Source organism: Tursiops truncatus, chromosome 16, assembly GCF_011762595.2.
Source record: "Tursiops truncatus isolate mTurTru1 chromosome 16, mTurTru1.mat.Y, whole genome shotgun sequence".
In the NCBI taxonomy this organism is placed as follows: Eukaryota; Metazoa; Chordata; class Mammalia; order Artiodactyla; family Delphinidae; genus Tursiops; species Tursiops truncatus.
The window spans coordinates 47560580-47577556 of record NC_047049.1 but is presented as its reverse complement, the minus strand read 5'-3'; the positions used below and the strand labels follow the sequence as shown (position 1 = coordinate 47577556).

The 16977-nt window shown below is 57.2% G+C and overlaps 1 protein-coding gene across 4 annotated transcripts in view; it reads left to right on the top strand.

Annotated features, from left to right (window-relative positions):
- The window catches only part of GPRIN2 (G protein regulated inducer of neurite outgrowth 2), a 41716-nt gene extending 26925 nt beyond the window's left edge, over window positions 1–14791 (top strand). Inside the window, exons 2-3 of one of the 4 annotated variants that reach the window (XR_004522644.2) lie at window positions 10588–13101; window positions 14256–14791. Coding sequence is in view for 3 of the 4 variants with exons in the window: in XM_033842532.2 (XP_033698423.1) it covers window positions 10588–11940 (1353 nt within the window). In the remaining variant the exon portion in view is untranslated. Of the gene's footprint in view, window positions 1–1944; window positions 2060–4142; window positions 4472–10587 lie in introns of those variants that run through there. The other 3 variants (XM_033842534.2, XM_033842533.2, XM_033842532.2) reach the window with 3 other exon arrangements.
- The last annotated feature ends 2186 nt before the right edge of the window (window positions 14792–16977 follow it).

Sequence of the window (16977 nt, the reverse complement as noted above, 5' to 3'; positions counted from 1 at the left end):
ACAGAGGGCATGTGGCCTAAGCTCAGTCAAATGAGCTCCTGCTTCCCCGGTTCTTTAAATCTCAAGTTGAGAGGTATACGAAAGACAAACAACTGAAACCCTTCCTTCTAGATGGTGGGGTGGCCCTTGCTGCTGGGGTCTGCACTTGCCTGGCTCCTGTCTTGAGGGACCAAGGCCAGCTCTCTTGCATTAGTTTCCATCTGGGCTCTCTGCAATCTTCCAACAAGTTCCTTTTTTGCTTAACTTAACCAGTGTTGTTTTCTGTTTCTTGAAATCAAGGAAACCCACTACAAGATGCATCATATTAAAAAGCAAACCAGGACTTCCCTGGTGGTGCAGTGATTAAGAATCCACCTGCCAATGCAGGGGACACGGGTTCGAGCCCTGGTCCAGGAAGATCCCACATGCTGCGGAGCAACTAAGCCCGTGCGTCACAACTACTGAGCCTGCGCTCTAGAGCCCGCGAGCCCATGTACCGCAACTACTGAAGCCCACGCGCCTAGAGCCCATGCTCCGCAACAAGAGAAGCCACCGCAATGAGAAGCCCGCGCACTGCAACGAAGAGTAGCCTCTGCTTGCTGCAACTAGAGAAAGCCCATGCTCAACGAAGACCCAACACAGCCAAAAAAAAGCAAACCAAAAAACAGCACCAACACCAAAAAATCTCTTTCTTGATCCCACACCCCTTTCCAAGTAACACCTTTTCTTCCTTTCCCCGTTACGGCCATCCTTAAAAGAGTTGTCTGCACAAGCACTGTCTTCCATTTTCCCCCTTGACTCCAGTGGCTCTGGCTCCATTACCTCGTTGAAGCTGCTTGTTCTAAGCGCCCAGGGTCACAGCAATGTCCCGGTTTCCCTCATTCCTTTCTGGCTGCTCCTTCTCAGTCCTTTGCCACCTGGTTACTCACAGGTGGGTCCTAGGTCCTCTTCTCCACACTCTCCCTGAAGACCTTATCCACTCCTGTGACTTCAGGGACCCCTGTGCCCATGATGCCCAGACCTCCTGGGGAAGCCCAAACCCCAGTCCTGTATGTGCCACTCGCCTCTCCACCTGCTGTCCCACCCATCCCAGCATGCCCCCACTGAACTCCTGAGCCCACCATACCTGCTTCTCTTCTGTCAGGGTCTGAGTCTCAGGAAATGGCACTTGGCCCATGAGGTCCTAAGTCAAGTGCCTTCTCTCTCTACCAAAGCAATCAACAAACTCCACTCCCATCCCCACCCCATGCAGTCCTAGCTTGTATCTCCAGAACAAAGGAGAAGCTCGATAAATATTTGATCAGATGACTGATAGCAGCAAGAAGACTCTACAGAACACTTAAACAAACTCTCTATTTCCTATAGTCCTGTGAGGTAAGAGTAAGTATCTGCAGATGAGGAAATTGATGCCCAGAGAGAGGGATGGTTTAGCTTGGGTGTGAGATCACAGAACCAGTGAATATGCGGGGGTGTTGGGATTGTCATCCCTGTCTGACTCTCCATCCTGGGCTCTCTGCCGGCAGCCACTGCAGCCAGGAGAGCTCCCATGACCAGCCACAAATGGAAGAAGAGGACCAGTGGGCCAAGGGGCCAAGGCCAGGGTGCTGTTCAGAGACCCTAATGGGAGGTTCAGTCAGGCTGTATCTGCGGGCATCCAGCATGGCAGACATCTGCTGACACCCACCTCCAAGCAGGGATCCTTGAAACACTTGCAGTGAGGTTCTCGGGGGGCTCTCTGATGCTTAGGGAGCTGGGAGCCCCAGGTCTGAGGCACCAACTCTCAGTATATCCCCACATAGCTCCTCCCTTCCTGGAACTCTGTTGACTTCCCTACAAAGGAAATAAGAGTAAGAGTCATGAGATGTTGGAGGAGGGGCCCTAATTCCTGGGCAGGGGCAGGAGTGGGTGGTGGTCTCAGCAAACAAACCCCCAACATGCCCCCTTTTGTCCGTATCCCCCTGCCAGGCTGTGTGTGGTGAGGAGGCCAGCCATCTGCTAGACCCTGGGAAGGAGACCCCACTGGAGAGGGGTGCTTGGGACAGTCTGAGTCTTCCTGAGCAGAACCCCACCCTCTTCACCAGTGAGTGAGATCCCAACTTGACGCTGTAACTGGAGGGGTGGGGTGGGTGGGCAGAGAAGGTAAAGCCAATGCTTCCAGGCCCTAAGCGGCAGGATCTCAGGCTGGGGGGAGTAGACAGTGATGCCCGTCATTAAAATCTGGGCAGAGAAGCGTGAGGGCATGACCCACAGGGTCAAATGCTGTGTGTGGCATGGTGGTATAGTCGGCTCTCTGTGTCCATGGGCTGCACGTGTGGAGTCAGTCAACCACAGGTGGCAATCTTAATACACGATCAGCAGTCGGTTGAATCCAAGGATGTGGAACCTGCAGATATAGAGGGCCGACTAGAGCCCTTGACCATCTGAGGATTTTGATATCTGCGGTGGGGCCTGGGACAAATACCCCGCGGATAGCGAGGGAATGACTGTTTATCTGTTGCGTACTTTGGTCTATGAGACAAAATGATGAGGGGCAGCTCAGAGCTACAGAGAGGGGTACTAAGGCTGGGAGGGGTCTCACATGCAGAGAACACACCAAGGCATTGGGTGGGGGCAGCTGGGTGTGAGGGCCAAGCCACACCTGCTGCATAGTGCCGCACGCCCCCTCCTCTGGACTAGCTGCCAGGCTAGGGGCTACGGAAAGTGAATGGTGCAGGCTCTTGCCTGGGCTTTCCACTCTCCAATGGCTGGGGAACTTTCTGCAGGTCCCCTCTTGATGCTGGGTGGAGGCGCAGGGCTGGTGGAGACCGGAGAAGTGAGGCTGGGTCCTGAGGTCTTCCCAAACTGGAAGAGCAGTAGAGATGGTATTGCCTCTTCTGCCACTGAACCAGAGGGGTGCAGCCCCCTCAGCAAAGGGCTGGGCAGGCAAATCAGTGGTCCCTGAAGCTGGGATCAACAGAGGAGGGTCGACACTGGGGCTCAATTCTCAGAGCCCAGAGATACGACAAGATTCTCTTACAAGGGCCCCTGGGGGTTGGGGGGAGGGTGGTAGGAATCTCGAGGGTGGAAGGAGTCAGGATCAGTCTGGGCTGGTGGACGCCTGTTGGGAGTCTGTGTGTAAGGAGCCCGTGGTTGTCAGAGATTGGGGGATATTGAATGAACTGAGCTCACAGGCTCCCATCCTAGTAGGGCAGGATCGGGATTTCCCAGGGCCTGGACTGGCTCCTGGCATCGTAGGGCCGGGACAGAGTGAGACAGGGCGTTTTGGGGCTGCAGAGAGCAGCAGGAAGGGGTGCGAGCTTGGGCGGAGTCGGCCCGTTCCCACATGGTCAATGCACAAGCCAGCTGTTGGGGTCCCTGGGAGCGGGCTGAAGATTGAATGCCAGGAGTTGGGTTGGTTTGGGGACAAAGGTGGAGACAGGGACATGGGCAAGGAAAGGGATGAGGAAAGGTGTGGGAGAATACGGGCTTTGGGGCCAGAGCTGGGGAAGCAACTCTGGGCATGGAATCTAGGTTTAGGTTGTGGAGGCCGGGTGGAGGGCTCTGGGGACAAGACCTGGGTCTTGGAGGGGCCGTGGAGGCGGAGTGCAAAGGACCAGGGTCGGTCTTGGGGTCTGCGAGAGTGAATCTGAGAGGATCGGACTCTGGGGTCCAGGGCTTGGAGAATGAACGTCCGCAGGGCGGGGACGAAGAGGGACCCGACCGACTATCCCAGGGGACAGGTCCTAGCGCTGGGGTTCTCGAGGGCAGGGTGGGAAGTCCGTGACTTGTGAAGGGCGGGGCCCGGGTGACCAAGAACACGGTGCGGGCCGTGAGAAAGGGGGTCTCCAGAGCGCCTGTAGACCTCTGTGCGGGGCGTGGTGACGGAAGGGAACAAGGACCGAGGCGGTGGAGCTAGGAAGACTTGGGCTGGGGAGCTGGGTCGGGGGCTGGAGGATTGTGGGGAGCCGAGCCTATGAGACTGGGGACGGCGGGGTCGGGTCGGGAAGATGGGTGTCTTGGGTTGGGGGTCGTTGGACAGGCCTGTAAAACTGGAGATCATGGTGGGGGCGGGGCCAAAAAGACGGGACAGTGGGACGTGCCGCGAGGAGGGGGTCAGGAAGGAGGACTGGAGGCTCGCGGGGAAGAGTAGGGGAGGGTTCGTGGGGCTGTAGGATGTGGGGATAGTGCGGGGACCAGAGAGACCGTGGGGGCGGGGGCAGGGCCGGGGGCGGGGCCGGGACGCCGACGTGGGCGGTGGAGGCCGGGGCGGGCCCAGGTGAGCAGGGCCACCGCCCCCTTCGTCCCGTCTGCCCCGGCTCCCCACCCCGGCCTCCAGTCACCCCTTGGCTCCTCCCCGGCGCTGGCTCCGCGGGCCGGGCGGACCGCGGCTGGCGGCGTCTTCGGCCCAGGCCAGGTCCGGCTCGGCTCCATCTTGGGCCGCTGCGCCGGGCACCTGTGGCGGCCACAGGAGCAGCGCTTCCGCCGGCCTGCGCGGCCTTGGGCGGGCGAGAGGGTGAGAGGCCAGCTCCGTTCTCGCCAGTGTTAGGGCGAAGGAGGGTGGGATGGGCGGCGCCTCCCCTTCCTGCGCCCCGGAACCCCACTCCTCACCTCTTCCTGCACTCGGACCCTCCGCATCCCGGCCCCCGCCCAGTGCTCAGCGCCCCCCATGGCCGCATCCCTCCGTTCTCTGGTCTCATTGCCTTTCTTATCCCCTCTTCCACGTCTCCTCTGCCCATCCTCCCATTTCTCAATACTCTGCCCAGGACTCCGTCTCATTCTGCCTCCACCCCTGTTCCTATGGTTTCTCCTCCTCCCTTTTCCATCCCCACCGCCCATCCCACCCTCCTCCCACTGCCCCCAGCCCCAGACCTCCCTTCCCTCTCACTCCTCCTGCCCTCCATCCCTACCCCCTTGGCCCACAGCCCCGTCTTCCTTCAGTCACTGTCTTTGCTGCTGGGAAGGTCTGTAGCCTAGTTTGGGGGATCGCGTTGAGGACCTTCTCCCTGAGTCCCGGTGGGCTTTGTGTGGGAGGGGCAGGGCAGGGACCCTTGCCCCTGGGGGAGAGTGTGTGGTGTGGTGTGTTCGGGCCTTAGGCTCCACAGCCTGTACGTTTGTTGTGCGGTGCGCAGCTGCGCGGATGCTGCTTCCTGCAGGCTCACACAGCAAACGGGCCTGTGTGTCGGTCTCTGGTGTGTCCACGGCTGGGGCGTGGGCCTTTGCTGGTTCATTGGGTGCCCGTGGCCACACAGGTAGGGACACACCAGCCACCTGGGCTGCTTCGGGTTTGGGGCAGCTGGGCCTGGAGGCTGACCTTCTCCATCCCAGGTTCCTCCTGGGAAGTATGGGCAAATCCTCCTCAGGGGAGGAAGCTCTGGGGCTGGTGGGGCCTAGGCTTCTCTGTGGTGAGCAGAGCTGGGTCCTGGGGCCTCTGCCCCACTGTTACCCCAGAATCCTTTCCCGCATAGCTTGTGAGCTGGGCATCTTGTTCTTAAGGCTCTGTGATGGGTACGTTTTGTCCCTCTAAACACTTCTCAGTAGCTCAGGAATGCTCCCCGCTGCATTCCCCCACTTTGGCCCTAAACAGTCTGGTCCTGTCGGTCCCTCTTTTGCTGCTGGGATGGATCAGACCACCTGCTGGAGGCTGCCACACCCTCACTATGCAGTGAAGGATTTGGGTGGTGTGTATCCCTCCCTGGTCCCTGAGGGGTAAGATCCACATCTCAACATATGAGCAGTTTCCCCTCCTGACCACATAGCTTTGCTTCTTCCTGTCTTGGTTTTGCTGGAAGCAGAAGTCATCATCTAAATGCCTGTCCCTTAAAAGAGAAGAAATGGATGCCGCAGGTGTGGTCTGCGGTGGGGCCTGCTTGCACTGGCCTTGGTAATCCCCCTGGGCTCATCCCCAGAGGCCTTGGGCTCCTCCGCTAGGGCGACACAGCAGGAGTTGGAACCTCTGACCAGGTCAACCTAGCATTCTCTGTGGTTGGGCCACTGGAAGTTTTTGCAGAACTGGAGTTTTTTACTCCAAATGATATTGGTTGAATGCTGCATGTGAGGCTGGTTGCTCCTCCACTTGCTGACAAGCAGAACTGAGGCAGCAGGAGAGTGCTGCCTTGGCCACAGGGAGTTGGCCACATTGCAAATTTGACTGGCATCAAATGGGGCAGGAGAGAGAACATCACAGTGTCATCTAAAGAACACTAGGGGTCTTGGATACCTCTGTGCCTGTGCTTTAACTGGTGCTAAAACATCTTCCCAGGGTCTCTTTTTTGCATGAAACCAGAGCCTTTTCCATGATTTTTAAGGCAGATGGACATGCCATTTGGGGCACTTAGAATGCAGACTCCAACCTGTGTGTGTCCGTATGCATGCAGGTATGAGCGTGTGCATGGGCATCCTTCAAAGTTGAGGTTTAAAATAGACTTGGAAACAGTGTGATGATGGAGACATTGGGAACACTGTTGGTAACTAGGTCCTAGGATGAGGTGAGGGTAGGAAAGATTAAGAAGCGAGTCCAGGCTAACCTATAGAGTGTCTCGATGTCTTCCTAAAAGCCATCTTTCTGCTCCCCCCCAACCCCAAGTACTAGTCCTGTGATACCTTGAGCACAAGTCACTCCTGATGGGAGGAAGAAAGATAAGATTATTAACAATCACTGTTCCAGGCAGTCCATATGCCATCACGTTCAGTCTTCACTACAGCCCTGCAGGGTGGGGATTTATTTCCGATTTGCAGATTGGGGAAACTGAGGCTCAAAGTGGTTAGGGGTCCACCTGAGTGCACATATGTAGGAAGGGGAAGAGCCTGGATTGGAAGCAGACCCCTTGCCCCACCTGCTTGCCCCTGGCTCCAAGGTTCATTTGGTCAGCTCCATTGCTTCCTGAGAGGCCCCTCTTCCTGGTGGTAGGGTGTGTGGGAAACCTCCTTTCCCTGGCATAACTCGAGTAACTTCCCTCGAAGCCCTTTCCTCGTTCGGGCTGGGAAGGCCAGCCAGGGTTCAGCTGTGGGTTCTCTGACATTTCTGAGCTGCTCCAGGTCTCAGTTTTGTCACCTGCCATTTGTGGAGGTGTGCTGAGGAAGGGAACCAACAGACATACACCTCCTCCCCCCACCCCCGGTGTCTTTGTGGTCACTGTTCTCTCACTGGGTGATGACTAACCCTGGACACTAGACAGCCATCTGGTGAGGCAGGCACAGCGGGACCCTTGTCACTGACGGCTTCTCACCAGCTCCTGGTGGAGTCTGAGGGTATCCCCAGCCTTGTCCCACCCTTTCCTTAGGGGGGCCAGGGCCTGGCCTGGCTTCTTAAGGACCTATTTGTGAGGAGGGTCCAGGGTAGGTGAGGCTCAGCCAGAAGCTGTGTAGGCTGTCCAGATGGGGCTTCCTTGGCGTACTTGGCCTTGGGGCTCCGTGGCTGTCTGCCTGCCAGGGGCTATCTGTGACCACAGCCTTCCCACGCAGCAGGCGCTCCTCCTGGCCTCTTGACTCTGGGCAGCCTATGAAGCCGCTAAGAAGCAGGTCGGGTGGGATGGACATCCAGGCTTTGTTCCTACTCATTTACCTGTTCCACTGGCATGTTGTGGGCCCCACTGGGAGTGCCAGGCGCTGCACCGGGTTCTGGGACTCCAGTTGAGCCATGGCAACAGTAAGTAAAAAAGAACGACAGTGGAGAGTGATGGTGTCTGGGATAGAGGTCTGCACGGTGCCCAGAGGGAGCTCAGAGACCCTCAGACACTCTTGGGTTTAATTCCTGGCTTAACCACTTACCAGCTGTGTGCCCTTGAGGAAGTCACTAAACCTCTCTCATACGTCCCAGATGACATATGTCATGAGGTTGCTTGGACTATTAAATGAGACAGTGCTGGAAAGGAGATGGCACACGCCTGGCAAACAGTGGGTGACTGGGCACTGGGAGCTATTTTTTTTACTATCATCACTGTGATTGTTATTGGCTTTGTCGCCCTTCTCTGTTTATGTGCCCATCTTTTTTTTTTTTTTTTTTTTTTTTTGGTGTACGCGGGCCTCTCACTGCTGTGGTCTCTCCCGCTGCGGAGCACAGGCTCCGGACGCGCAGGCTCAGCGGCCACGGCTCACGGGCCCAGCCGCTCCGCGGCATGTGGGATCCTCCCGGACCGGGGCACAAACCCGTATCCCCTGCATCGGCAGGCAGACTCTCAACCACTGCGCCACCAGGGAAGCCCCTATGTGTCCATCTTAGAACTCCTTGAGGGCTGGGCCTGGGTCATAGTCCTCTCTTGCCTACTCATCCTTTTCCTGACTCTTCCAGGGACGAGTCTGGCTTCAGCCCCAAGGAGCAGCCAGGACAGGATACTCCTGCCCAGGCTGGGACCATGTCTATAGCTGCACAGTCCAGTATTAACCATATGTGCTTATATATCGTCATTAACCGTATGTGGCCCTTTGAATTTCAATTACTTAAATTTACATAAAACAAGATTTCAGTTTCTCAGTCACACTAGCCACACGTCAAGTGCCCAGTAGCCGCATGTGACCAGTGCCTACTGCATTGGATGGCACAGCAGCATCTTTCCATCATTGCCGGAAGTTGTGCTGAACTGGGCTTCATAGCAAGCCTGGAGCTCTCAGGGGACAGCTGCCCTAGAAACATCTCACCGTTGGCTCGAACAGCCACCAGCCATCTCCTGAGCTCTGGGACAGCAAGAAGTCTGTAATATACAGAAACTGAGTGCCCGAGAGCCCTTCCCACATTCCCTTTCAAGCGGCCTTGCTCACCTGGCCAGTGTGGTTGGTTTCTTGACAGTTCTTATCAGCCCAGGCTGGGAAGGCAGGACTGGGGTTGCCCAAACTGCAGCTGTTGCCTGCTATCCCTGCCGTGTTTCTCCAGCTGGTCCTGCCTGGCTGGGAGTCTCAGAGTAATGTTTCTAATTCACAGCTTTGGCTGGGGCCAGGCTGGCCCAGATGCCCTGACCCCACTCCCTCCCTTTGGGGCCCTGCCCAGCCCCTAGCCTGCTGCCCCCTTGTTGTGCTCTGAACACATGCCTCCTGCTTTCTGCTCACGCTGTTCCTTGTTCCTTCCCCCTGGGCACCATCTCCCTCCTCTCTCTCCAGGCCTGACCTGCATGGCTAGTCCTCCAGGAAGTTCTGATCCATCATGCAAAGTGAGCTCTCCTGCCTTGGAAATGCCCTCCCTCAGACCCTGTTCTTGGCACTCAGCCCTTTCCCCTACGGGTTTACTCTTGTATTCGCTTGTTCTCTGCATCAGACACACGGCAGACACTTTCTGAGTGCCAGCCACGTGTTAGAACAGACAGTGGGGAACAGGCCACAGGCTTTGACAGCTTCAGGCTGGTGGGAGGCCCACAGTTGGCCTGACTTTTCCATCCAGGCCAGACAGTGCTCAGCCAGAGATGGAGCCAGTCCCATTGGGGAAAGCTTCCCCGGGAGGAGACACCAAGGTTGAAGGGGCCGGTGCTGACTCTGGGCTGCAGACGGAACAGTGGGCAGGTCTGGAGGAGTCTGTATGGTTAGAGGAAGGGACAGGAATGGCAGGGAGGGAATGGGGCAGGAAGGGTGCGGGTGTCTGATTGGTGGTACAGGTATCCCCTGCTTTTCAAAAGTTCACTTTACGTCACTTCACTTTTATGAGAGACCTACATTAATTAGTACATGTTTTCAATAAAGGAAAGAAATCCAAAGAGGATTTTACAAGAAAAGGTAGTTATTTCTTTGCTTTACACCATTTTGGTTTACGAACGGTTCCATAGGAATGCTGTACTTTCGGATAGCGGGGGAGGCCTGTACTGGACCCCATTCTGGGGGGGCACAGCTGATCTAAACTAGTTCCATGTTGCCCAGTTCCGAGAGCCTGGCATGCAGTAGGTGCTCAGGAGATGGCTGTGGGAGGAATGAGCAAATGCCGAGTGAGTCCTGTGCGTAGAGGGCTGGTATGGGGGCCTCTTCCTACGCTTGGAACCTGTGATGGAAGCCAGGAAAGCCCTTCCCCTTCACGGCAGCCAAGACTGATCCCCAGAGACGTGACAGCTCAGTCAGGCTACACGAGAGAAGATGGGGAGGGGGCATGGGAGAACCCAGGGTGGTTCTCAGTGTGCCCTGTATTCATTTCTTGCTTGTCCCACGAAACTTCTCTGAGCCCCCTCCCCGCACCGTGTACCAAGGAGGCTCTAGTCCAGGTGAAAGAGATAATGACAGTTGTGGGAGGAACCTGGCTGGTATTCACCAGTTGAGCTTTACTTGTTATTAAAATACTGCAATACTTCTGTGCTAAGACCTATTGTCCCCAGCAGGCTTGGCCTCTCCCCTGGCTCCCCGCTTCCCCATAACCCAGCAGTAAAGAGTCAACAGCTGGCCTTCTGAGTGGTCTCTAGGACCTTACCCTAGGGCTCGTTCTGATCGCTCGGTTCTGGTTTTTAGATATTTGAAGTGTCATCCCTGTGTATAATGTGTGGTGATCTTGATTTGAAGTGTCTGGTCTCCTGTCATCGTTTTGCTTGTGGCTTTGCCTGGTCAGGCAGGCTGGGACTGAAGCTGTCCCCGCAGTGTGCCTTGCACCCTGTGGGCCCCCAGCAGAGTCCAGCGGAAGTGCTGCACCCGACTCAACGCCGCTCCCTCCCTCTCTCTCTCCTGCAGGCAGCCATGAGATCCAGCCACCCTGAGCGGGGTGCCCAGGAACCCCTCAGTCCCTGCCCTCAGCCCCTGTCCTGGAGCTCCTCCAGCCTGCTGGGCGCAGGCCGGGGGCAGAGGCCGGAGCTCCACAAGAGCGCCAGCAGCACCGTATGGCAGGCCCAGCCGGGCGAGGCCAGCACGGGTGCCCAGGTCCGGGAGGAGGAAGGGCACCAGGCTGAGCGTGAGGAACAGGCACGTGCCTCCAGCCCCCGGCCACAGCCCGGGGCCGTGGGTCACTGGCAGAGCAGCGCTGTGGGCGGTGGTGACCTGTGCTGCCTGCGGGACCCCAGCACCGCCGCTGTGCAGAGAAGCCACTCGGACCTGGTCTGTAGCAGCCAGATCTGGGGCCACAGTGGTGCCCGGAAGGCCAGCCTCAGCTGCTCGGCCCTGGGCAGCTCGCCTGTCCACGGAGCTCAGCTGCAGCCCAGCAGCGCTTCTGGCCGGGGTGGCCAAGCCCCTGCAGGCCTGGAAAGGGACCTGGCTCTGGAGGATGAGACTTCAAACTCAGCCTGGACACTGGAGGAGAGTCAGGTGTGGGTGCCGCCACCTGACCTGGGGGGCACAGTGACCCACAGCAGCAGCCTCAAAGCCACCGGGCAGTCGGCCACCACCTCCTGCCATGCTCTGCCCCCAGCAGCGCTACTCTGTGGTGTGAGGGAGGTGGGGGCCAGCAGCTGCTGCCACGGCTTGCCTGCCCCAGGGATCCTGGCCTTTCCTAAACTAGTGGCATCAGTGAGTGAATCTGGGCTGCAGGCTCAGCACGGGGTGAAATTCCAGTGTAGGTTGTCTGCGGGGCTTCCTGGGCATTCCCACTGCTGTGCGTACCCTTGGGGTCCCACCGGGTTAGCTATGGAGGCTGGCGCCAGGACCAAGGATATGTGGACCATGACCTCAGCAAGTGACTTGGCCCCCATCTTGGCATCACCTCTGTCAGCCCAGGATGCTGGTGTGCAAGCGGCCCCCAAGGCAGTCTGCAAAGCTGTGGCCACCAGCCCGCCTCTGGAGGCCCCTGTGGCCCTGCACACATTCTCGGAGGCAACTCTGGGGTCCAGCCTGGAGGAGGTGCCACCCCCTGTGCGGGACGTGCGATGGGATGCTGAGGGCATGACATGGGAGGTGTACGGAGCTGCAGTGGACCCTGAGGTACTCGGCCTGGCCATCCAGAAGCACCTGGAGATGCAGTTTGAGCAGCTGCAGCGGGCCCCTGCCAGCGAGAACAGCCTGTCTGCGGAGAGCCGGAGGGGGCCACTTCGAGCTGTTATGCAGTCCCTGCAGTGCCCCAGCTGCTGCGGCTGCTCCAGTGCAGTCCCTGAGTAAGGAGCTGCAGTCCCAGGAGCTGCCCTGGGCCCATGGACTCAGCCCCAGGGACAGTAGGGGCCCTGTGCCCTTTGGACCCACGGGCACCCATGGACGTGTCTCTGTTCTTGGCTGTCTGCGGACCGCAGGACTGCAGCCTGGGGGCTTCCTGCCCCCTGCAGCTGGGCTAGTTTTTAAGGGCTTGATTTCCAAGAGCCACATCTGCACATCCGGCTCTGAACTCTGGAACAGTTTCAACACTGTGCATAACGGGGATCCTGACTTTTCTGTCAAAACCCTCGACCTTCTGTTCAGTCTCTCCTCAGAACTCTGCCATGATTCCCCCAGGCCTCTCGATGGCTTTATTTTCACGGCAGTGCTGAGATACAACGAATTCCTGCCATGAGACGTGGGGCCCCGAGTGGCAAGGACTGTCTGAGTCTTTAGGGGAGGGAACTGACATTGTGGAGGCCTCCCATGTGCCACAGCCTGTACCCATCCCCTTACTTTGTGGAGTCTTTACCTCTTCACTCTGTTTTATAGACGCAACCACAGACACTGGCATGGCTGTAACTGCCGTGCTCTGGGTTGGACAGCTCGAGGTGGTGGGATGAGAGCAGAGCTGAGGCTGGCTGAAGCCTGCAGTGTTTTCCTGCAGCACGTGGCTGGCAGCGCAGGGCAGTTGTGAACAAGAAGAATTTATTGAGCCCGTGTTCCATGCCAGGTTCTGTGAATTCCTTGGGAAAGAAGCTGCCCGTGCCCTTGCTGAGCTCACAGTGTGTAGGATGGGGGGCTCTGAGCATTACAGAGGACTGCAGGGTACTTCTAAGAGCCAGCCTCCCAGTAGGTCATGTGTCAGGCACTGGCCTCAGGAGGGAGAGAGCGGGTGGCCACCTGTCCCAAAATATGTTGCAGTGCCTGAAATTGTACCATTTTCACCTTGCTCCTTTGGCTTAAGGACTTATTCTCAGCTGGTGCAGTTCTTCAAAGGAGGGGGGCAGGAATGGGTGGGAAAAGGGAAGGAGCCTGGGGTGGGATCTCCCACCTAGTGGGAAATGGCGGGAGCTGGGAGGCCATGGGGGTCAGGGGACCATGGGGGTGGGGAGCTCAGGACACTGGCGCTTACTTAGCACAGGCTGACTTCATTGACAAAGGAGCTCTCAAGACCTGCGGAGGATAAGGGTGAGTTTGTGTCCTTGTCCTGGGGCTTAGTGTTGGGGATTCCAAGCTCCTGGGACAGAATCCACCAGCACCGCCTTGTGAGGGAGCCAAAGATTAGTGCCCTGCCTAGAGTCACCTGGCGTGGGAAGGTGGAGTCAGGGCCCACATGCAGCCCTGCCCATGGCCCGGCCCTGTTCCTGGGCCCCCTTCTCCTGGTGTGCAGGAGGGGACTTGACCTTACCCCCCTTTTAAAATGTGATCAAGCAGGTTCTCATGCAGTCATAAGGCTCTTGGCACCGTGCAGCCCAGGGGCCTGGGCCTGTCCATCCCGACGCCTGTGGTTCAGGGCAAGCATGTCACGCTCTGGGGAGTGACGTGGGTACCAGGGTGCCCTCATCTCTGGCCCTGCATGGGGGCGCCAGGAGCCCCAGCTGTGAGGACACGGGGGGAGGAGTGATGAACTGGGGTAGGAAGGCATCTTCACACAGGGCCAGAGCTGAGCAGGGTCTTGATGATATAGCGGGGCTGGACTGGTGGGTGAGCAGGGAAGGGTATACCAGGCAGAGAGAACGGCCTGGCCAGAGGCTTGGAGGTGGCTGTCTTGCCCAGGCTGCGGTGAATCACTGCGGTGCAGGCTGTGTTGGGGTGTTTGTTGTGTTGGGAGGCTGGCAAGGGGGTCCTAGTTGTGAGGCTCCTGGTGTGACTGAGGAAAGGGACTTTACAGGAGCTGTGGAAGCAGGGGTGGACACAGACTTTATTACAGCAATGTCCCTTTGGCTGCCATGACGGGAGATTCGTGTGGAAGAGGTGGGAGGGAGGAATGGGACTGGGGAATGGGAACCAAGGAGCGGCCTGTTAGGGGGAGATAGAGAGAGCAGCTAGGGCTGGGCGCGCGCGCGCACACACACACACACACACACACACACACACACACACACAGCGTGTGATGGATTTGGGAAGGAGGAGGAATTCCAGGAAGCTGAGGCTTCCAGTCTGAGTAAAAGGAGGTGAGGCTACCACCTGGGACAAGGAGAGGCAGGTGGAGGTTGGGGAGGGACAGGTGAAAGGCTGCAGCCTCAGGGCTTGGCTGGGACCAGTGACACCCTTCACGAAGAGACGTTTTCCTCTCTCCTATGCAAACCGTCATGAGTTCGTTCTCCGTTTGCCACCTCTAGGCTGCACCTGGTATGTCAAGATGGCAGGCTGGGCTGTGCCCTGAATGGGGAGGGCTAGCCAGCCACCCACCTCATCGCGGCCGAGATGAAGGTTTGCAGGGTGGCGCTGGAATCCAGCCTGGCCTGTGTCCAAGCTGGGGGCTGCGCATGGCTGGGGCCCCCAGAACACCCTCCTAGGTAAGCTTGCCACCCCAGACCAGCGGAGATGGCGTCCTCGGCCCCACTAGCCCCGGCTGCACAGCCTCTGTGGACAAGTCTACTTGTAGCACCTGCAGCTTAATTTTCGAATTCAACCTGGAGACCCAACCCTCCCACCCCCTTCCTGCTGTGGCCTTTCCCTGGCTGGGCCTGACTGGCAGTGGTTTAGGGTCCCAGGACACGGCCACCAGCTTCGTTTACAGATCTCGTCCTTTCAGACTCCAGATTTCTGACCAGACTTTCTGGGACCCCTTCAGACCTGGCTCTGGAAGGTGGTGGATTTCATTATGTCTATGTCTGTTTTGTTTTGAATTTGAAATAAAGTAACGGAGATCACAGCTTTGTCAGGGAAGGGTCCAGTTGGTCCTGGCTGGTCTTGTTTGTTTTGTTTTGTTCTGGTAGCTTCTGTCCTTTGGAGCATTCCCCAGATCCCTAGAGCTCCCTGCTCAGGCAGGAATCACCTCTTCTCCAGGGATCTCCCTTCCGTCCACCAGCTCTCCTTCCTGGCAACCTGGGGCCCCAGTAGCTGAAGCCTGGCTCCCTGGAACTTGTCACCTGTGGGCCTGGCCGGGACACAGGGCATGCATCTCCTCTCCAAGTCCAAAGCTGCCATCACCGTCACAGGGATCACCTGGGGGAGAAGCTATTCCTGCCAGAGTGTAGGCTACTGCTGGGCTGAGGGCACAGTGTGGGGGAGGGTGCAAAAGCAGAGAATGGCCCTGACCCACTGTGACATCACTTCCCGAGTCCACTGAATTGGGTCTGTGTCCCGCAGAGGTACTGGATTTTTATTTCACAGGAGGCCAATGGGGTCTTCCCAATGCAGGTCCCGATACTTAGGATATCAAGGGGGGCACTATAGCTTAGTAGTCTAAAACTTGAATTTGAATCCTGGATCTCACCTATAGCTATGAGACCTTGGTCAAGTTACTAACCTCGCTGATCCTCAACTTCCTCATCTGTAAAATGGGGGTGATAATGTTGCCTCCCTTTTTTGACTTGCTGTGAGGAGTAAACGACGTAGCCCACATAAGGTACCTGGCACCGAGTTAGCGCTTAGCACACGTCTGCTGTCGCTAGCTACCACTTCCACAGCCACCAGTGGGCTCAGCTCTTGCCCTGTCAGCTTGGCCTTAATCAAGGCCCACGTTGTTTCCTTAAACCTCCCTCACTCAGAGCCTCTTTCCAGGTCCTTCACCCTCTGCCTTGAACCGTGCTTGGGACACATGTATTCTGGCCCCGGTCCTCTGAAACCCTGGCTCCCAGAGCCATGTTAAGGAGAAGCATCCCATCTCTCACCGCTAGTCCACAGTGGGCTCCCCAGAAGCTTTTCATTTCCCAACGTCTTTCCTCAGAAAAGACACAGCGTGCTTTCTCAGCACCCTATTAAGACGGCGGAGGGAGCAGAGCGCCTCCATCGGCATCCATCCCAGCGGCCGTGGGGAGGCTCTGCAGGTCCGGCACCCACTGCCCTTGGTGCTCTTTCTCCCCCACCCCCTATTTATCTTTAATTTCATTTCCCACCTTTTCTCCTTTTCTGTCTCATGTCCTCTTTGCCCCCAGAAACCTTCTTTCTCCCCACCATCCATCCCACTGTCCCCACATCCTGCTGCTTCTTTTCCTTTATGCCAAAGCTCTGCCTTGCCTTATTCCTTCTGCTCCAAACAGCAGTCTCTCTCTTCCCGTGGTCAGGGTCTTGGCATTCCTGATTTTCACTAGTCTAGGCCCTTCCTTCCCACCTGTCCTTTCTCTCTTCGGACAAAACCCAAACTGTTTGAGCTTGCCAAATAGCTTCTGAGCTTCTTCCTGGCGAAGGAGGCCTCCCTGGGACAACTTGGGGTTGCTTTGTCAGGTTGTTTCCGTCACTTTTGCCCAAAGAGAGAAATCAGTTGTCAGTGGTCCTGCCCTGTGAGTGAAGAGGCTTTGATCAGGCTAGAAGGGCACCTATCGATCCTCAGTTTGGGTGACTTTTATTGGGCCCTGGCTGGCTAGGTCACCCAAGGGGCACGACGGGTGGGCGGTACCCATCTGCTGGCTTTAGGTAGGTCATCTCTCATGTTTTCGGAATCTTCTTGCTTGCCTTGTAATTAGGTTGGGGCATGGCCTGGGCCTTGGTAGGGACACACCACGCTGTCTGGTCTCTGCTCCCTTCCTGTGTGGGACTGGACTTGTGTCTAGGAGCCAGGACTGGGGGCAGGGCGAGGAGACTTCTGAGAAGACTTCTGAGACACTGAGAAGGCCTGAGGTGGGCCCAAGTAGGGAGCCTTTGTTGGGCTGGGAATTTTCTATGGCTCACCAAAGAACTACACTTGGGGTGCTGGAGTCCAGCTGGGAAGGAGTGGAATTGCCTCTCACCCCAGGCGCACTTGGCTCGTCCCCTTTAGGCTTCTGCTTTGCCCTTCCTCTCGTCACATTTCATTTCTAGCTGTCAAGGGTCTGGGAAGAAAGTGGCCAAGGACGCCATTTGGTTTGCAAGCTTTGTGGCTTTTGTAAGCCCCGCTTGCGTCTTTTAAGGAAGACTCTC